We start from the raw sequence: 22318 nt of genomic DNA on the forward strand, positions 1-22318 counted from the left end.
CACTTTAAATACTTTGTATTTTGAATTTATTGATTAAAAAAATCTTTAAATGTGATGTGCACAACCCCTGTTGTGTTGTTTAATCTTGCTGGTGTCTGGATCTATGAAGTCTCATTAATGATTCCAAGTACAAAAAGTAAGTTCATGGTTTTAAGATGTCCCCAGTTTACAAAGTCTTGGCTATTCCCTGGTTTAAAGTGTCATATTTAAAATATGGGATAAGGCCTGCAGACTAAAGTTTCAGTTTGTTGGTTGAAGATATCACTAGAGTAAAGTTTATAGGCTTTTTTTGTTGTTTAAAGTATTTCTGTGTAATGTCTCCAGGTTAGAATGGCTGAGTTTAAAATGTCTCCGAGTTAGGAGTATTCAGTCTATCTATCATAATATGTCTTTGAATTCATTTATTCAAAGTTTATGTTTGTGTTTATTGCTGCATTATGTCCATGGGCTTAAATCTGGTGGTTTTAAATCTGTCTCTAAATCTATAGGTTTGTCTGTGGTGGGATTATGTCTGCAGAGTAAGGTTTTTGACAGTCAGATACTTCACTGCAGACAGCAAAAGAGTTTATATCACTCTCTCCTTGCTTGGTGTGAAGGTAAATTCAGGCAAAAACTGCAAACCTAAGGAATGTTATTTGCAATTCAGATTTATTTATGTATTTGTTTAAGTGTTTGTTTAACATGGGTTAGTTTGGAACAGTTATTAGTCATCCATATTGTACTCTTCAGCCACTCTGAAGCCTAGTATGTGAATTGTTGATTAAAAGAGCCCACGGTAAGCATGGGCCTTGTTATTTTTCTCCTTTGATAAAACACAAAAGGGGTGTGTACAATTTTGTCTCATACATGTTGGCCCCTGATTGGTCCCTTTGACACACTGCTGTGTTCTGGATGCAGAGATACAGCCATGGAGCTAGTTTATCAACTTGAACAAGCCGGTATAGCAGGTGGTGTGGCTAGTTTGTGACTGTGTTACATTGTGTTACCATGGCCTCTCAAATTTATGCAGCACAATTGCAAATGGTGGTGATAAGCAGGTTATAGAATAGAGTGAATGGCATAGAAACCATTAGGTATTGATCAGAAAGATGAGAAGAGAGGATAAACAGGAGCAGCCTTAAGGTGTCAGGTAGAAAACTGAATGCGGTTGATGTTTCTGATAAGTAAATTTTGAAAGTGGCTCTCAGGAAATGCACAGGACTGTACAGAAAAAAAAACAGGAAAGAAAATTGCGATAAACCAAGTTATCAATACATGTCTAAGAGCAATGTGAATGAAAAGACCAAATAAGCTCACTAGTGTGAAACCTGAATGAAGATACACATTGATTAAAAAGGATATGAGACTATGTCCACATGACAGTATTCTCCAGACTATTCAAAATCGTGGGACATTAATATGGGGAGGGTCAGCAAACAACTTCAAAGATGAATTTCAGGTAACCTGACCTGTCTTATAATTTCAGTCAGACTTTGTTATTATTTTGTTCTTAATTCTGGGTGTTTTTAGAGCCCACAAATGGGACTGGATGCTCCCTTTACATCTGTCTCTTTATATGTATTTTCTATGTTTATAACATACAGAATAAACAGCAGGAGCATAACAGTCTTGGAGTCTTCACTCCAAACTCCAATATGACAGTTTTCAGCAAATCAGGAGAGTGATAAGTAGCTAGAGCTAAGCTACTGCTTACATACAGATACTACTGCTAAACATTCAATAAATGTTATTCAGAAATGAAAAAGGTATGACATAGAAGTGAAATACAAATAGAATATGAATAAATGGCTTATAAAGGCAGGTTCTTCACCCAAGCATATAGCATATAAAATACATATTCTGCATTTGATGCAATTTTGCTACTGACATAATTTAAAAAAGAAGTGCAATATAAAATAAATACTAGTGTGCCTACAGTACTAAAATAGTAACAATGAATAACCTGCTAAGCAAATGAAGGTGCTTAAGTAAAACAATACTAAATCAAAACTGATTAATTTTCTCACAAAATTCTGATTAATTTTCTCACAGGTATCATAACAAATATGTAATGAGCATAGTTAAGATTCAAAAGTATCATCACTTGTATGCTGCATTATAACCTGTCTTACACTATAATTTATCTCCATTATCTAAACTTTCCTTATTAAATGAAGCTATTTTCAATTATTGAAGGTGGGCCAGTACACCAGAAAAGAAATGTATACATGAAATGTATTATTGCATATACAATCGTTAGCAGACAATACATACCTAAAACACTGAACAGCCTTGGAGGACCGGTGGTTTGGGGTCTGAGCATGTGATAACAGGTGATGTGTGTCACTCAGCAGTAATAATGTTTTGAGATCCAGTTATCTACATTATGAGAGTGCTGGGACAGCTTTAAAAGGAGATTTTAGTTAAAACAGTGCATTTGTTTACAAAATATGGTGTTTGTTTTAGCTATAGTTATTGAGCAGCAATAGTATTATCTTGCATGACCCCCCCGCGCACTTACAGTATGGACAAAAACACAGCCACGTGTACACATCACACAGTTATGCTACACAGCTTTAAGTAAAAATAAATAAATAAATATATAAAATAATAACAAACATACATACATATATTGTTTCTTCTGACAGCCACTGGGTCATGTTTTTGTAAAACCTTTGAAATCAATATGCAAAATATGTTTACATGCGCCACCTATGGATTATATAATTCTACCCCGGAAGCAGGGTAGTATAGGAATTTCCGGCTACGTCAGTGCGTCTGGACTCCATTAGGGGGTTGCAGCTGTTTTGAGAGAAACAACAACAAAAACGGGGAGACAGCCGAGGCAAGCAGAGACAGCGCGTTTTCAGCCGGGTTACGAGCTCTGAATCCCGGGAACTGACACCTCCTTTCCAACCCCCGGGCATCACAGGCTTCTAACCACGGCCGCTCTCGGTGAGGAAACTCTGGCCTCCGCTTCCTCCTCCTCCGACTCGGACACCGGCGGAGCGTCGCCGCCCCCGCGGAAGAAACACCGAGCCTCGGCGGCGGAGGGAGCAGGAGAGCCCGGGGCTTCGACAGGGACAGTGGGCCTCTCTGCAGTTGTTCTAGGACTTGCAACTTCACATCCTCCTGGACCCCCTGCCATCCTCATTAACCGAACTATCGTAAATAACATCAGCAGTAATATCATGCAGGCAAACGGGGCAGGACAGGGACAGGACTCGGAGCTTTCCTGCCTGAGTAGCGCACAGAATGGGGAGTCGTCCTCGGCCGGTGGAGCGCACTCAAACGGGCTTATTTCTAGCACAGACAATGGGAATACTGTCAGTACTAATAACGGGGCTTCGGCCGGGGTAGCCTCTGGGACCTCAGCCGCCTCTGCCTCTGGCTCGGAGGTCGGCTTGACCATGAAAAAGAAGAAACGTCTCTCTCAGTCGGAGGAAGATGTCATCCGACTGATAGGGCAACATCTACATGGATTAGGGCTTAAGTAAGTAATCAAGTGTGTAATTTCTTCGAAAAACTGACGATCTTTTCAACTTTCAATAAAATCGACATTATGCATTACTTGTGACATCTTAAACATGAATGACAGTCTATAAAATGATAGTCTGCGTTAGACAGACAAACATGGGGGAGGGGGTAGTTAGCTAGCTGGCTAGAAGAAGGGGTCCATCTTGCACAATACAGTGCAGTGGCACTAATGCTGTGGTCGTTTAGTTATGGCACATAACTGAACACAGCCGCTGCTGCACGTACCTGTATTTGAAGAATAAAACAAGTTGCTAAACAACGGTGGTTAACGTTAACTAAACCAGCTTCTTCGTGCTGTTTTGTATGGAATGGAAACGCATTACATCACATAATAATCAGCCGAGAGATGCTGCGAAAGCAGTCATTACTTGTATAAACGACATATTTGACAAACCGTTGTTGATGTGAAGACCCAGAACATGAGCTGATCAGTTATCTATCCAAACAGCAATGTGTATCCAGCCAGCTAGCTGCCTTGGCTACCAAGCTATTGTAAATTAGCTTACATTTGTTGTTTTTGCGCAAAACCGCAGAGTATAACAAAAGCTGTCAGACATTCTGTTTGTTCCTCATGTTGCCTTCATGTTTTTGCCTGTTCCTAGTTTCTTTGTGCTTTCATTTTATTGCTTTGTTACTGACCACATGGCTAGGTGTAACGATAGACAGTTTATTTTTTCAGAAGTGAAAGAAGAGAGGTAAAAAGAGCTATGCAGCTAACCACTAGGCTGTTTTTAGCTAGCTAGCCAGGTTTTGCGATGTCGCCTGAACACAAACGGTATTTCCTAGCAAAATTCGATCGCTTCTCAGGATGAAGGCGAAGTATTTTCACTGGGCTATGAAACCAATAAAATAATCCTATAATATGGTGCGACTGTTACATTTTAATTGTTAGTCTTTTTTCCTGCAATCTCGAGTGTCGTAGCTGGCTATGTAATCAACGGTGACATCACTTGTATCGACAATTGGCTAGCTAGCAAACGAACAAAATCGGAAAATGACACTGTTGACATGAGAAAAAAGAGATTTATTTTTGAAAGAAACGATTTCTGCTGCTGGCCGTCACCCAGAGGGCGTCAGAACAGCTTCCCAATGGTGTCGGTTTTCATAGCGACAGAGGAATGCATCCCGAACAAGCTGTTTTATATTGGAAACATTGGTGAATCTAATTATAGTTATAGCGCCAGTTATTTCCATTGTAGATCTGCACCAACCGCTCTTCTACTTCTCCCAATACACGATGACACTGGACACCAACAGGGATCGGGACTGGAACAGCTTTAAAGGGAATAATGTTAAGAATGACATGGCCACAAATCATGTGGTGCTCCACTTAGTATTAGATTTTGCTTTCTGAAGAACCGTAACGCCACGTTACTGAGGGTGGTTTGCCCGTTTCATATTTGGACACTGGTGTGCAGTGTTCTCTCGCATTCTGCAAGTGGCAATAAAACTGAATGGTGTGGATTCTCAGTGACTGTGAAAACGCTACTGCGCCACTCAGATCCCTGGCGATGATGTCATTGTGTCGGGGTCCCCCCCCACCCCCTCACCCTCACCAACCATGCACAGCACACACACATACACACACATTTATTCATCGAAATGCTGCTGTCTAAATGGTGTACACCTAGCCATAGGCAAGGCAGTTTGATAACAGATAGTGTAAGCTAATGCAAAAGTTGCACCTTATAAGTTACTTTTTAGGTAACATTTCCTTTTTCCCTGCAGTCAAACCGTGGACCTGTTGATGCAGGAATCTGGCTGCAGGCTGGAGCATCCAGCTGCCACCAAGTTCCGCAACCACGTGATGGAGGGAGAGTGGGACAAGGTGGGGCCCACAAATGCTGGGGGGTGGGGTCGGGTTGGGGGGATTCTATGGGTCTGAGGTTACACTGGTTATGAAAAATCCAGGAATTCCTCTGTTGAGCCTTGATCATAATTTGTCTGTGGTCACTCTTGTAATGCTTCTGATTGTGCCTGATCAGACCACTAAAGCCCATGTTCTCTTGTAGCTGATGCTGCCTGCAATGAAAGAAATGACAACACACAATTTTTGGTGGTATCTTTATTCTTTATTGTTCATTGTGGTATCTAGCTAACCTGTTGTTCAGAAGCTTAGGTAATATAACTCAAGTTGCTAGATAGGCACAGTCATTTTTAGGTTTGCAAAATGTAATTACATTTCTTTTTATGGTGTGGCAGTTATCTGTTTCCATAACTAATGGATTGCCCTTCATTCCTGTTGCATTTATCAATCAAAAATGGAAATATTTAGAAAATAATTTATTCTACATGCACCTGCATTTATAGAACATTTAGGTAAATTGTAGTTCTTTGGATTAATACGTTTTTTTATGACAGTCATATATCTAAAATCACAAACAATGGCTCGTTATGTAAAAATGTTTAATTTTTTTGTCTGCACTTGAAGTACACTGATTTCCCATACTCATTCAAGCAGTTAGTAAGCTAGGAGGAAATAGTAACATTGCTATCTTCCTAATGTTTTTTTTTTTTTTTTTTAAATACTTAACATATTCAGGTATAATGTGTTCTTATTATTCATTTCTGCACAGTTTGGTGCCAAATACTTTTTCTGAGTGATATTTTTTAGTAAGAAATATTGTTGCATATTTGAGAAAGGTCCTGAATTCATAGACTCTTCCTGAAATTGATTACCAGAGTCATGTAGCTGCAGACAGCTTATTATGCTCCATCCCTTTTTGTGGGAAAATAAATTGACCAATTTGTAATTGGCTGGCTGTGAACCTGATTGACATGTCTGCTCTAAGGTTGAACAAGACAGTGTAGTTTATGGGCTATTACTTCATTGTTTCCTATAAATAAGGAACACAGCAAAGTAGTCTTTTTGTTGTACCATTTTGGCAATATTTTGTATTGGATTTGATGTTAAATCATACTGGTCTGTAAAGATGAGCCACAGGTCCGACTACGTTAGCACGTAGCAAAATTTACAGTATATATGTATATACGTATGTGTATGTATAATATGTATAATTTCCAGTAAACCTAGTAAAGTCAATAAGTAGTGAACACAGAAAAGTCAATTGTACAGCTCGTTATGGCTCTAACTTGTAATCATGGTTAGCTGTATTAATCTTAAATGTATTCCTGCATGGGTGTTTGTCTGTAGTTGTAGCTAACCATTCATCGATTACAGTTTGCAAGATGCCTGTCTTGCTCTGTATTATTTTAGCTAGCTAGCTACCTACTTTAGAGAGGGGTGGTGGGGCATATTTCGCTTATGGACAGCTATCTAGCAAGAGCAGTCACAGTTTATATGATTTGACCTAACGGACAAATATCTTACCTGGTGTACAATATGTAGTGCAAATACAGATACTTTAATAATGTTCAATCTGCTTAGGTGTTGAGCATGTTATCAGAGAAGGCAAAGGGGATTGTGAGACAAGTATTTATGAATTTTACTCACTCAGATTGAGTTCCATTAAACTTTTGCATATATGAAACTGTAATTACGTGATTACTGATATGAACATGCACATGTGTTTGACCTGGCATTTTAAAAAAGGCCCAAATCAGCTTTGTTTTCATAGTGGTAGTTTGACAAGCACATGAATGCATTTACAAAATGTCTGACCACTTTAATTACGCTGTCATTTAGCATGGAATCATGTACATGTGTTAGTCAAAGTTAATTTGCATTTATATGGGCTTTTTGGAAGTCATTTTAGGTTACTGAAAGGTTATTAGCCAAATAGTTTGAGTGACAACAGCTTTGTGGCTAGCTAACTTATTACATACTTTCGGTATATGGCTGTTTTAGCTAGTTACTTTATATACTAGCAAAACACATTCTCAAGGACATGTTAACCAGAAAGGTAGCTTATCATGAGGGTCTCCTTCCCATGAATTTTCTTTGTTATTAATAATAATTAAAAGCTTGCTAGCTAGCTGGTTTTGATAGCTTGCTATATGTTGATGCATCATACTGAATAAGAACACAAATTAAATCCTTTACTGTTAAAATTACTTTGCCCTTTTGGTTCAGTTTTTATCCCAAGTATATTGTAATTTAACTGCTAGCTTGTGAACTGAGAGTAGCCATTATTTGGCTAGCTAGCTATCAAGACAGTCATCGAGAAGCTGGATCATGTATTTATATGATTTGTATATTTATGTAAATTATCTGAATTAATTAGTTACAGGCCAGTAATGTTAACCAGCATTGCTTGAAAAATGTTGTCCACAGGGTTTTACTGAATTAATACTCGTCATTAATGTTCTGAAAATTGGAAGCTTTAACAAAAAATCTTAAGTTATCTTTCATTATAACTGACAAGAAATCGCCTTTTGTTCTGCATTGTGCCTAGCCTTAAATTACAACATTGGCTGTGCAAATGAGGGCCTGGCCATTTGCTTCGGTTGTCTTTAAAACGTTTAAATGTTTTAACCAGCCTCAAAAATAGGAATGCATATGGCCAGCTGGTTATTTGGCTAGTGACTTGTTCTCTGTATCGTCTGCCTTTTTATGCCTTTTTGCCCTTTGTGCAAATTATCAGTTGTACATTCGGCTTGTCTTCTTGCAATAACCTCTGCACTTGTGCAGGAGCCCTGAAGTGAGATGCGCTGTTTTGGTGTCTGTTTGTATGGCTTCGTTTATTCCATGTATTTACCACCACAAATAGACAACCCACTGAATGGTGAATTGTTATGTTAAAAATGAGCGCAATCCTCACTAGAAATTCAGGGTAATTATTGCTGTAAACATTCTTTTCAAATAAAGCCCATAGCTATATCTATTGATCCTTTTTTGGTGTGCTCATTTTAGTCAATGTAGACATTTTCTCATTGGAGTAGTTTCATTTAATTGAAGAGACTGTAAAACATGCCAAACTGTTTTTAGACAATTGGAGTCAAGCAAGTTTTGCATTGAAATAAAGCTTAAGCTATCGTTTATTGAAAATGGTGTAACCAAAAATGGGTTGCAAATCTGTCGTAGTTCATCAACATACAGCAGTGCAATTAAAATAGAATTAGCTTAGCATGGTGCTAACAACAGAATTTGTATGGGAATTTACCACAACAATCAGTAGGTGATCAGGTGATGATCCCATTCACTGGTCCTGATTGCAGCACTTTTTCGAGACATTCACTGTTTGTGGTTTAGGCCAAGACGGTATTTGTTTGACAACACACGAGACCTTAATTTGTTGCTCAATTATAGGAGGTGTGTCTGGAATTAGCTGACCTTAACCTCGTTTGACCTACATCCTGTGAAGTGGATGTAGGTCAAATGAGATGAAAATGTCAAGATGCACTCTGATTTAAACGGTGACAGTGAACTCCCAATATCTTATAATTAGAAAATGCCATATTTCCTATTTCAGTGCAAAACAAAATGCTACAGGCATTTCATTAGGTGACTTTTTTGCAATTGAAATATGCTGCAGTAACTGGGTTATTATGGCAGCTGTACATTCAAAGTGAATTTAAAGTGAAATTATGATTTTATGAGAACATTTGTGAGAATAATGGTATGTGTTGTAATTGTATACATAGGGTACAATATGTGTTTTCTGGCACTGTTAGAAAAAATTTCCACAAAATGTATTTGACATTAAGCTAAGGATTTTCCTCTTAAATAAGAAAAAAAACATTAGATGTTGATCACCACTGTGTGCTTGGACTCAGATATGTCAGATATGACCTTGCACTGGAATGGGCACGTGTGAATTGGAATGCATCAAGAGGAGATTTAAGATTCATGTACTGTTTAGTGTAACTAGTATATACAGTAAGTGGATATCCCAGTGTAAAGTGCCTGAACTGTCATTTCATTTGTTTGGCTGGAATACCTGGATGGAAACAACCACTTTGGTGTGGGTGGCTGTTTTGCATCATAGATCATCTTATCAGTAGTAGTATATTGAGGGAAATATGTATCAATTTTCTAAATGCATTTAAATTAATTTATATATTACTTGAACTTAGCAACACTGATATTGTTGCATGGAAAATGCAAAAAGCCCTATAATTAAGTTATACATTACCTTCAACAACTAGTGTATTCATTATAAAATGCATCAATGCATAGCTGTGATATGTCTTTTTTGATTACAGGAAAAACATTTCATCTGTCACTTATTTTTACTTATGAAAATGAGTGTGATAGAATCATGTCAAAAGTATGGATATTTCATTTTAGAATTTTATCTACTTATCATTTTACGAAGTGAAAAATAATCAGTCTAAAAGTTATGTCCACATTTTTATATGTGGATATTTGCAATCATCTGAACATCTTTTCAACACTCTTTTAAAATCAGCGATTAGCATTCCTTACCTGGACGCTCTTTGGGAATGTCATTATTTCTTTGTGACTGTTATGTGATTCACTCAAGTGTAAAATGTAAAACACGCTCTGCCTGAATAAATCTGTATCTTCCAATTGTCTTTGTAGACTCTGAAGACATTTTGTGGTGGTGAAATTGTATGCTCCTTCTGGTCTTTTATTACCACCAGCGAGGATTCTCTTCAGAGGATAAAACTCTCTGAATGCACTCAAGTCTTTAGGAGTCTTCATTGGTGCTGCTGTCTTTTTGAAATTCTGTGAACTATGATAAGGTTTAAAAGGCTTTGTGAATTACTCATACTGGAAGACAGATGCCTGATTTGTACATGTAGTGCAAGGCGTACTCCGAGTCTTGGAATTTTTCACATTTATGGGCCATATTTTACTGACAACTTTTGTGAGTACTGGCCCCAAGTGCAGTTTTGTTACATAGCTATATAGGCACCTGTCGTGAACTCACATTACCCAGTGAAATTACCGTTTGAGTAAGTTAACAAAAATGTAACAGAGCTTTAATTGCAAAGTATCACAACAGCCAAAACAACTTCCTGGGATAGCTAGGGAAAAGGGACAGAGTGAGCTAACTCTTAAAGTATGATCGCTCGCTCAGCATTGCTTTGGTAGCTGCTCTTATGCCCTGATATGCCTTCATACAATAAATTGTTGCAGTTGCTTATTTGTTCCCCCCTCATAATTTTTATATGCATTTTGGGTAGTCAGTGTGCCCAAAAAGGCTGTCCTGTTCTGCATAAATAAAAACAAGTAGCTCTAAGACATGTACATAAACATGTGCATTGCTCACTTACTTTGCAAACTAACTTATGATGGGTTTGCATTCATTTCAGATTTGTGCTCAGCAAGTAAACATTTTTCACATGCTTATTCTCTCCTCTGATTGTTCTTGTAAATGTTTTGACGTTTTTGTTATCAGTTGCTGAAACAGTTCAGAGCGAGGGTGCCAATTCCTGAACCGTGGCAGAAACACAGTGTGGTTTCATACTGGCACGCCTTTTTGATTAAATAACATGTATTTGAGAGTCAAAGAGTAAAAGTATCACCCTGAAAGAAACTATATAGCTGTACAGCTATATATCTATAGCTGTAGCTCCTTCTCATAAGAAATCCTTACAGCAACAAGTGAATTTCTTACAAAGAGGGTAATTGCTGTAATAACTGATATCACAGCTCACTACGCACAGTGCTGCGTTCTGGATGCAGTACCTGTATGCACCTTTTTTCTGGTATCCATGTGCTGGACTTCTGCTCTGTCCAAACTCTGCTGTGGTTTTGAATTCACAATGTATGTGAAATGAAAATGCTGAACTAACTTTTTCCTTCTTTTTTTTTTTCTAACTTTGTTGTGACACAGGCTGAAAGTGACCTGAACGAGCTGAAAGCACTGATGCACTCTCCCAGCGCTATTGTGGTAAGCCAAAAACCGGGCCTGACTAGCAGGTTAAGTGAAAGGGAGGACAGGTTCTGGAGGGTTTTTTGTATGGGTGAAAGAACTAAAACAGGTACCGGAGGGGTCCTGTGCGATGGGGGAAAGAGCGCACAGGTTCTGGAATGGGTGAGAGTGAAAAGCAGTGGCTAGTTGAACGTTGGTGCTGCCTTTTGAATTCGGGCATTAACGTTGATGTTGAAACATGCATTTCAAGTTTTTTTTTCCTGGGTCTTGGGAGGAGCAAGGTTGTGTTTGCCTGGGGGCTTTTATAGAGGTGGTTGTTTGCTCTCCTAGTGCAATGTATTTCTATTCATCAGGGTGCTGTATAATTCAAAAAAATGATGCGCTGCTAAGAGAATGAATGATTTGATTTATATAATTGTGAAATACATCAGAGAAGGCTTATTTTCACAGATAATGTGTTGGTAGTAATTTATCTCTTAGGTATGAATATCATTAGACATTAGACATCAGTTCAAATTAACCAATAATAATTTATAATTTCTTATTAGACCAATAATAAAGTATATTTATAGTTGTTTTTTGGTGATCCTAATTACAGTAAAAAAAAAAAAAAAAAACCTAAGACATCTGCTGTAAATATAGTCTAAATACCTCAATTACAGGGAATGTGCATGCCTGAGATATGGACAACTGTCACAGAGGTATTTTAAAAAGATGTATTGATTGCAGCCTAAGGAAAGTTTCATTGAAAGTTTAAAAACTCTCTGCATGCTCAAACATATTTACTGTAAAACATTGTATAGTATGAGAATAGTCAGTATTAAAAAAACATTCAGGTGGGCTACCTAGTGTTTACATTGAAAAGCATTTGTACGCTGTTATTGTATGTTGAGCATGGTGATATGGAAGTTATATGTGTTAGGTAAAATGTGCTGCTGTGTGGGTGGAACTTAATATTGAAATATGTAGTCTGTTTGCTAAAAGCTTTGCCTGTGTGTGGCTGGTCATGTTGGCTTTTAAAGCTTTGCGGTTGTGCTTTCCCATTTTCCAATATTAATGCATTGGGAAGATTCTCTCTTTCCTCTCGTTGTCAGAAAGTAACTATTCAGAAGTCATGGTTGTACGCATTATAAAACCAGAAAAGCAACAGTATTACAGTATAGATATATTGGCATACATTTGGTATAATTTCTTTGTAGTCCATTTCTTTCAAATCCACATCTGTATGGCAGAGAAGAGGATTTAGGCTGCATGGAGTGTTTTCAACTAAATACAGATGAGCTTGGTAAATCCCAGCCTGCGTAAGGTCATATTAAAGCAAACATATTGCCAGGTAATATTGTGTCAGCAGTACATGCAATCTAATTAGTTCTCTTTACATAGCTGTAAAAGGAATAATCATGGTTGAACCATCAATAATCCTCCATTGGTGCCTATACCATCAGTATCCTATAAAATCTCACCCAAAGGGGACAGCAAAGGGCATATTAAGTAGGTTACACTGTACTCTGAAATCTAGTATTAGCAAGCCTCTTAATCCCATGTCATGTGTGAATATGCTGTGCTCAGTGCATCTGATTAACTTAATGAAATACCTCGCTTAGGGATGTGAAGAAATATCCAGGTGTTAGCTTATCCATCATCGCCTGTCTGCTCCATAATATTTAATGATTAACAACTAATGCACAACTTAAAATCGAGCGCATATTCTTCATTCAGTTTTCCAAAGATAAAGGCAGTCTACCAAGGTTCCCTGTTAGCGGTCACATGTTTGTATTTAGGTAAAAAATGGACGAGACGGGAAGTCAGATAACAAGCCCCGAAATGAGTAGCCTGAACTCAATTACAGCATGATAGATGCTAGCTAGCATACATAGTTCCAGGCACATTCTTGTGCCAGTTAGGGGGCCTGTCCCTTCTTTGAGGGATTGCATTCACTTACATCAGATTACCTTTTCTAATCTGATTTGTGAGACTGGTCTCACCATTAGTCTTTTGAGCAAATTAGTTTTAGGGGTACCAGGAAGCAATACCTGCACAGGGGGCATGCACTTTGTAGTGAGAGAGAGAGAGAACCCAGCAAGAATTTAGACAGTTGTTGTTAGTTTTGCCATATGCTATAGCACATTCCAGGTCAAATGGGACCTTAGACTGTTAAAAGAATAAAATTAAAATGCTGACAAATAAGATCTTTTTCTGTCACCTTTCTTTTTTTATTTATCCATTGAGCCTGCAGAGCTACAGCATTTCATTGCCATGACGTTGATAAACTATTGCTATATTCAGAAACACGAGGTTAAATTATGAATTAGTCAATCACGTTTGAAGTGTCAAACTCTAAAAAACACCAGGCAGCCTTTAACATTGCAAAAATGAGTTGGTAGAATACCTTTTCAAGCTTTGTTTATATGTCAGCCTGTTTTTCACTTTTTCCTGTATTTTATCATTGTCAAACACAGAGTATGGTTTTAAGCTAAGATAATAATATTATTCACTCATTATAATAATCCCTCTGTACAGCAGTTATCATTACTAATGAATAAACAGAAGCATTAAAACAAAAGCATTGTCACACAACCACACTTGCACACACACACACAGTATCCTCTAAATGAATTCATACCCTCTAGAAACAGTATCAAAAAAAAAAAATGCCAAGAAGCCAATGTGCAATCACATGATTTTGTACAAATAAATAAAAAATATAAAGCGACCAGCACTGCTCAATGCAAGATGCCATGTGCCGTGCAAATAATTGCATCTTTGGAAAATACATTTATCAAATGCATACACACAGCTGTCTTAACATAAAATCCTGTAAATGTTATTCTGCATTACGTTTTCATAGGGAAGCTGAAAGCATGGAGTATTTATACAAAGCTCCAGTGTGTGTGTTTGCACTGGGTGTAGAAGGAGTCTACACTTACAAGCAGCCCATTAGTAGCATTGTCATGCTTAAAGAAGCAGAAGAGTGGAGCAGTTTTCCCTGTAGGTTCCGTAGTCAATAGCTCCTTTTCCATTATAGGAGCTGGAACATGGGAAAATTAGGCCCAATAGCCCACCAGGGACCAGTGTGAAGAGGTTCATTACATTTGATTTGCCATTTGTCTCCCCATTTACCAATTCTGTATCTCCCTGTCTTGTTTTTAAAATCTTAACTGTCTTGATATTTAATTACTTTGCTACTCATGTACTTGGGTAATCAAATTTTATACGGTACATTAGAGAAAGTTTGTATATGATTCTGTTCATATGAAAAGAGGAATTTTAATTTCATTTTAGTAAATCTAATCAAATCAAAATTATTTTCCTGCAGCAGGATATGGAATGTGTAATAAACACAGGAGAACTATTTATAAGTGGCCGTACATGTGATATTTTCAAAATGTGAAGTCCAGGGAGTAATTTGGCTGAAACTGTTTGTGATGCCTTGTAACATCCCTCTGTAAGTGGGCCTTACAGAGATCACACAAGGGAGAGCTACATCAGCTTCGTGAGGTACCTGTAGCCCCATGGTGATTTTTATTTATTTATTTTTTTTCTTCAAGTGTATTTCTAAAAATTTAACAATATAAAAAGTGCACAAGTGTCTTTCTCACCTGTAGCCTGTGCTTTCTCTTTCTCAGCTGTCTTGTAACGTGTGTTTTCTTTCTCTGACAGCTGTAGTGTTATGCCTGTGCTCTTTCTCACACATGCAATGGAAAGCCCATGCTGTCGTTCTCTCATCTGTAGTGGAATGCCTGTGCCATCTCTGTTACACAGTTGTCATGTAGCACCTGTGTTCTGTCTGTCACAACTTCAGCAGAATACCTATGTGGGCTTTTACCTGTGGTGGGAAGGCTCCATTCTCTCTGTCTTACCTGTCGTGTTCCACCTGTGTTCTGTCACACCTGTAGAGGGCTGTCTGTGTTAGCTCTTACCTGTAGCGGAACTGCTACATTCTCTCTCTCACCCGCAGCACTGCGCTTGTGTTTTCTCCCCCCCCCCCCCCCCTGCAGCGGATGAAATTCCTGCTGCTTCAGCAGAAGTACCTGGAGTACCTGGAGGACGGGAAGGTGCTGGAGGCGCTGCAGGTTCTGAGGGGCGAGCTCACACCGCTCAAGTACAACACAGAGCGCATCCACGTCCTCAGCGGGTACACCAGCCCTCCCCCTTTGAACACCCCCAGTACACCCGCCACACTGTTATTGAACCGCAGGAATGTGTACTGCAGGCTGAGCAAGGGTGAGAGGGTGCCATGTGTGAACCGTCTAAGAGTTACCTTTGTGCCTTGGCTCAGTATCCTGACTGAAATTTTAAAGTAAAATTTGGATTTAGAAAGAGAGCAGTTGAGTGGCTACAGGATTTTTTGACAAGGAATTAAGGTTTGAAATTTTCTCGTACTCATTGTGCAGTGGTATTATCCCTATACTCATTCTAACCATATTACCTCCCTCAACTCACAGTTCTCTTACAGTGCCCCTCTCCTCACTGTATTCTCACACGACTGCTGTCACCCTCTTCCTGTTTCTCCAGCTATTCAGCTTTCACTTGGAAAACTAATATTATACTCTTCTAGTCCAACTGGTTTTGCCCAAAACCTGTATAACCATTGCCATTATGACCAATTGTAAGCTAACCACAATGCCTCTTAGTCAGCATATTGTAACCACTACTGATCCATTTCCCAAAGCCTGTACTGTTGATGCCATCTCTGACTTGTTGTCGTGTTATTGGCTGGTAGTCTCCTGTCATTTCTGACTTGTCATCTTGTGATTGGCTGGTATTTCCAGGTACCTGATGTGTAGCCATGCTGAGGACTTGCGTGCCAAGGCGGAGTGGGAGGGCAAGGGGGCCGGCTCTCGCTGCAGACTGCTGGACAAACTGCAGAGTGAGTAATGCACACACACAGGCGCACACACTAAATCTTGTGTCCAGATGACAGAACTGGTGCAGACAGGCGTGTATACATAATCACGGCAGTTGACTGCACTTTACAACTCAGTACAAAGGGTGGGAAATGGTAGCATGTGGGGTGAACAAAAAATAGGTGAATGTAGTAAGATGTGGTTACATTGCAGTGTCAAGTTGTAATTACTGGAAATTCCCCTTAAGTGTGTGGAGTGTTACAGTGGATCATGGAGCAAAGTAACAGTTACACTAAAATTAAGTGATATCAGAGCTACAAATTAAAGTTCCAGCTACAAGCACCCTTACAAATTTCAAAGTGGTTGCATGTTCACACACCAAGCTGTGCCAACATGTAAGCACACATGGCAAAATTCTTCACAAAATGGACAGTGAACACAATAATTCTCTCAACATCACCACATGATTACTGGTGATTACAGGGAACATGACATGTACCACTTGAGAGTTCTGCATATCAAAAGTGGCATACAAAGCAAAGGTACAAAAGGCCAAAGAAACAACTGTGCGTATAGAAGTGGGGACAGCACATGTGATCATTTCAGTCAGTTACACAGTGCAGTGTATAACAATGCCATGCTGAATACACAAATCAGTGCTAAAAGAATCTTATTTCAACAAGTGCCAAAGTCCGAGTGCCATAATGTGGAGAAGCAGAGGTGTTATCTGAGCCTGAGTTGCTCAGGTTGTTTGTCCTCATCCAGATTTCTACCCAAAGTAGAATGGTTTTGTGTGTTTCATCGGAGAAGGCCATGACCCCACAGCTCCGTGGTGTCAGGGATATCACTGGAGCAAGTTTGAGTTAATTTAAGTGTGTAATGTAATGTAATGTAATGAGAATGCCTTTCTTGTTCTGCGCTCATGTGTGGTGTGTTTTTTCCCCTCCACGCAGCCTATCTGCCCCCCTCTGTCATGCTGCCACCCCGCCGGTTGCAGACACTGCTGCGGCAGGCAGTGGAGCTGCAGAGAGACCGGTGCCTCTACCACAACACCAAGCTGGACAGCAACCTGGACTCGGTGTCCCTGCTCCTGGACCACGTTTGCAGCAGGTACGCGCCCCACATCTTCTTTGCTCTCCTCCTTTGGTCCTCTCTCTTTCCCTCTCACCTGTCTTGGATGGTCGAGTTTTTCCGCTTCACTTCACAAGGTCGATGTCTTGTTCAGTCTGCAGTCACACTCGATAAATGTTAAATTTGACTTAATTTAAGTTGCAATAAATGGGGAAAAAAATCACACTCCTACAGTGAATACAAAAACTACTTGGCATGACAGCTGTCTAAGGATTCCTTAAGTTGATTAAGATTTTTAAGTTGATTTAATGAAATATTTCTACCCAGTCAGTCCTGTGTAAACTGATGCAGCAAATTCATTTCCTTGGATCCGAGGCACATTTAGAATCTGGTTTTGGGAATGGAATGAGGGAATCCATGTTGGTCAGGGTGATGAAGCATGCACCTTCAGTGCTTTTAATTTGATTAAAATATTGTGTGACAGTCACCTTCCTTGTGTCGATACAGGTGTGCATGCTGTCCTCTTGTCCTTTTCTTTGTTTCCCCTTTGTTTTGAAAAAATAATTCATTGGTAGCTATTTTCTCTTCACAGGAAACAGTTCCCTTGTTATACCCAACAGATATTGACAGAACACTGCAATGAAGTGTGGTTCTGCAAATTCTCAAATGACGGCATGAAACTGGCAACAGGATCCAAAGACACCACTGTTATTATATGGCAGGTGGACACTGTGAGTCTGACGTACTAAGGTTCCCGTTTTACTTAACATGGACAGACTGAAATGTTAAGAGTTCTGAATGTTCTAGAATTCTGAAGCCAGAACAGTTATGCGCGGCCTCTGCCCCCATGGAGCTCTTAAGCTTTGAGAGAGTTTGGTTTCCCACAGTATTCCTCTCTGGTGGCTTGGTTCCTCTGTGGTCATTTCCAGTTTCTGCTGTGGTGCTCTTATCTAAGCTGCTTGCTTTGTGAGGTATAGGTTCTATGCCATCTACAAAAATGCAGTTCTTTAAGCTGTTATTTTGGCTGTGTAACACTCATGTGAGCTGTCTTATATGCGGAGCTCAGCTTTTGCCTCCCGTTTCATAAGAATGTGCATGTTGGTTTGTGCCAGTTCACATAACCTGAATCATTTCTCCCAGGCTTTTCTGAAATGGAAATGCTAAATGCTAATGCTGTTCTTTTAGGATCGTAATCTTTGTATCCTTGCACACCTTGCTATGTCCTAGTAAAGCCTTCTAAAACGAATGTGAAGGTTAACACTTTCTTCTTGACTTTCACTGATAAGCCACCAATCTTCCAGCACTATTTAGAACTGAGTGCTGGCCGATATCAGGTCTGACAGGAGTCTCCTTTGGCTAAATCGTATATATCACAACTATGCTTCAATGCTTTGATCTCCATATGACAGTCTATTGTTTTTAAGTTAGTTGCTCTTCATGTGTGTTATGTATTAACATTAATAAATTAATCACAAAAATATGAGATGCACAGTGAATGATATTGATTGGCAGGACACCCACCAACTGAAGTTGTTGAAGACTCTGGAAGGGCATGCCTATGGGGTCTCATACCTGGCCTGGAGTCCTGACGACACCTACTTGATCGCCTGTGGCCCAGATGACTGCTCGGAGCTGTGGCTGTGGAACGTACAGGTGATTCTCTCACACACACAGCCACCCACACATATACACACACGCACAAACAGTGGGCAGTCTCCATTTTTTAAGAAATGCATGTAACGTCTCCTCATTTCAGAAGTGCTAAAGCACAAAATGGCAGAATACATTATGTGCTTATCACAAGTGTAATAAGAGCTAGTGAATGGGTAAATAGCTTGAAGAAGTATTAGCTAGTATTTAAGTATTTAAGGCCTTTCTCTACATAAAGTATTTTGAAAAGTAAACCCTCACTGAATCTTAACAGGATTGTCAACTTTATGAAATTGCATTTAATCATCTGCACCAGATGGCTATAGTGGCTGTAGTGCTTCTGTAGCTTCTCCTTGTAAGGTTGTCTCTGATCTACAACCCTCCACAGCACACAGAATATGATTATGCTGCCTGTGCAGTTATTGTAAAGCCAAATCTCTGAGTTAAGTATAGTACCTAGGTATTTTTTCCAATATATGCAGAAATGATGGGGGCTATTGATTTTATTAAAATTAAATGTCTACAAATGGGATCTGAATAAAACTGACCACTAATATAAATAATAGGTTTACTGTCTGTCATAGTACGACTCCTGATTCTTTGTTTCTTCTCAATCTTCACTCTTCCAAAAACCCAGGTGCCTGGACACTAGAAGAATGTTGAGTGTCTCCTTTATCTTAAAAATTACTCACAAACCCCCTATAAGATTAACGGTGTGATGCCTTTAAGACTCTTCAATATGATATGCATGTCGTGCGTGACCTCTGTCCCCCCTGGTGGCCAGACAGGGGAGCTGCGGACAAAGATGAGCCAGTCTCATGAGGACAGCCTGACCAGTGTGGCCTGGAACCCAGACGCCAAGCGCTTCGTCACCGGGGGGCAGAGAGGCCAGTTCTACCAATGTGTAAGTCCGCATGTGTATTGTGGAATAGGGAGAGAGCTCGGGAGTAGGGTGTGTGTGCATGTGCGTGTGTGTCTGTGTCTGTGTGTGTGTGTGCGTGTGCGTGTCTGTGAAAGAGAGAGAGTGCTGATTTGTGCTGTGTGTCTGTACCGCAGGATCTGGATGGGAACCTGCTGGACTCCTGGGAGGGCGTGCGTGTGCAGTGTCTGTGGTGCCTGAGTGACGGAAGGACGGTGCTGGCGTCAGACACACACCAGCGTATCCGTGGCTACAACTTTGAGGACCTGACAGACAGAAACATGTAAGCACCCTCCTGCTCTGAGACTGAAACGGTCTGAAGAGTGTCATACTCTTAAAGACTGGATAAATGAAGGTTGCCAGAGGGCTTCAGCAGTTGTGGTTTTACTTCGGGCCACTGACAATTGCTGCTCACAATGTTGTTTGTGTGTCTGTCTCTTGCAGAGTACAGGAGGATCATCCTATTATGTCTTTCACTGTTTCAAAGAATGGCAGATTAGCTTTGTTAAACGTAGCAACTCAGGTAAGCAGCTTGGAGATCTCTGGCTGTTGGGGATGTTCTCGGTGTGTGTGCATGCTCCAGGTGACAGTGAGCAGGTGTTTAAATGTGTGCGGCTGAGGTGCTCCTGTGCTGACCCTGTCACTGCCCCCTGTTGGTGCTTACAGGGAGTGCATCTATGGGACCTGCAGGACCGCGTGCTGGTGAGAAAGTACCAGGGCGTCACCCAGGGGTTCTACACCATCCACTCGTGCTTCGGTGGCCATAACGAAGATTTTATTGCCAGTGGGAGTGAAGGCAAGGCGCCCCCCTCTGTCCCATTGCTTCTGATTTATTTCACCACAGCCATTTTTTATGTTCCTCTGTTTTATCACTTCCAAAGCACTGCTGCTGACCCCTACCTAGACCCAGGATGGAAAATCTTAATATGGTTAAGATGCTGACTTATAGAACCTGTAGAGGCCTGTGAAAGTGGCAGTGATATTTCTGTCCTCCCTTCACTCCCCCCATAGATCACAAAGTGTATATCTGGCACAAGCGCAGCGAGCTGCCCATCGCCGAGCTGACCGGACACACGCGCACCGTCAACTGTGTGAGCTGGAACCCCGCGCTGCCTGGCCTCATGGCCAGCGCCTCCGATGATGGCACAGTCAGAATCTGGGGCCCCGCCCCGTTCCTGGACTCGCAGGATTTGGAGGGGCTCAATGGTAAATCACCTCACTCAGTTTAACCCTTCACGCTTGGATGGGGAAAAAGTGTTATCTCAGAAATGGACAGCGGAGGTGAGGTGGCGTGTGTGTGTTTGTGTGTGTGTGTGTGTGTGAGTGTGTGTGTGCGTGCATGCGCGCGTGTGTGCGCAAGCGTGCGTGTGCATATGAATGCATTTGTGTGCGTGTGCATGTGCGTACACGGTAGAGAGAGGGAGGGCCATGTTGTTGCAGTAGAAAGGTAGAAGGTTTATGAGGCCATTACAGAAGGTTAGTATTACACTCATTCAGCGCATGGTCTTATCCAGAGAGTTACAAAGAAAGCATACAAAGTGCATTTAATAAAGTGTCAGGAACAGTGGTACACACTGAAAGCAGCTGACAGTCCCTCAGTGCCCTTATAACTGGTACTACCATGCCTAGATATGTGTAAATTCATAAGTGCCACACACCAGTGTATAAATTCATAGATTGACAGAGGGACGGAAAGGTGCCCTGACGCTACCAAGTGGAGCACTTACTGTATTATACATTACGTCACATTACGTTCATTTAGCAGGCGCTCTTATCCAGAGAGACTTCCAGCACAATAGAACATAAGTGTATCCATTCAGCTTGAATGAACATTACACTCCACAACAAGCTTCAAACCCTTGAACACCATTCTACCTCAGCCAGACCAAGCCACTGAGAGGGAACTCTAAACACTAGATCTTAAATCTTAAAGGGTGTTTCCTTAGAGGATGCTCAGATGGAAAAGAGAGGTGAGCAGTAGAAGACTGAGCTGAAAATTTTGCTGTCTCTGACCCTCTCTTGTCTCTCCCCAGAAAACTGCTGTAGCATGGATAGTTGATGGTGATTTTGGAGCGGAAGACTTCTCTAAATAAAACAACAAAATATTAAAAAATCTTAAAAGAGAAAGAAATAAAAAGAAAGAAGGAAAATAATTAGTTCCATTTTTACCCTGGCTGTGGCGATTGGCTGTGGAGGTTGGTGTTACAGTGACATGCGGATGAATCTCTGGACTTAAATCGAAATTAAAAAAAAGAAAAAAAAAAAAAAAAGAACAAGAGACCCACCTGTGATCCACTCGGACTCCGGCTGGCCTCCCGTCTCGCCTCCAGCTCTCCTGTAGTGGCCACACCGAGATGCCCACACCCCGGTGCAGGCTGCGGTCTCAGTCCCCCTTCCCCCCAGACTGCAGTCTCCCATTTTTCACCAGACACTGCTGTCTCTCCCCCAACACCTCCCAGACCTCTGTCTGACCCCAACCCCCCAGATCTCCGTATCCTCCCCATGCCCACCTGGACCGCAGCCTAGCCTCTGGACCTTGGCTGTTTCTCATTCTTGCGTGGTGGGGGGAG

The 22318-nt window shown here is 40.5% G+C and overlaps 1 protein-coding gene across 1 annotated transcript; it reads left to right on the top strand.

Annotated features, from left to right (window-relative positions):
• The first annotated feature begins 2883 nt into the window (after positions 1-2883).
• Positions 2884-22018, top strand: LOC118791946 (WD repeat-containing protein 26). The gene is made up of 14 exons (XM_036549525.1): positions 2884-3472; positions 5245-5344; positions 11223-11279; positions 15260-15396; positions 16034-16131; positions 17062-17218; positions 17772-17910; positions 18692-18832; positions 19614-19733; positions 19886-20031; positions 20193-20271; positions 20415-20544; positions 20760-20954; positions 21782-22018. The coding sequence occupies exons 1-14, from the start codon at positions 3171-3173 to the stop codon at positions 21805-21807; spliced, it is 1827 nt and encodes a 608-aa protein (XP_036405418.1). The 5' UTR covers positions 2884-3170; the 3' UTR covers positions 21808-22018.
• The last annotated feature ends 300 nt before the right edge of the window (positions 22019-22318 follow it).

This window comes from Megalops cyprinoides, chromosome 17 (assembly GCF_013368585.1).
Source record: "Megalops cyprinoides isolate fMegCyp1 chromosome 17, fMegCyp1.pri, whole genome shotgun sequence".
Classification (NCBI taxonomy): domain Eukaryota; kingdom Metazoa; phylum Chordata; class Actinopteri; order Elopiformes; family Megalopidae; genus Megalops; species Megalops cyprinoides.

Coding starts and splice junctions, on each gene's coding strand:
- LOC118791946 (XM_036549525.1), top strand. CDS start 3,171: ATGCAGGCAAACGGGGCAGGACAGGGACAGGACTCGGAGCTTTCCTGC. Junction 11,280..15,259: donor ACTCTCCCAGCGCTATTGTG/GTAAGCCAAAAA, acceptor CCCCCCCTGCAG/CGGATGAAATTCCTGCTGCT. Junction 15,397..16,033: donor CGCATCCACGTCCTCAGCGG/GTACACCAGCCC, acceptor TGGTATTTCCAG/GTACCTGATGTGTAGCCATG.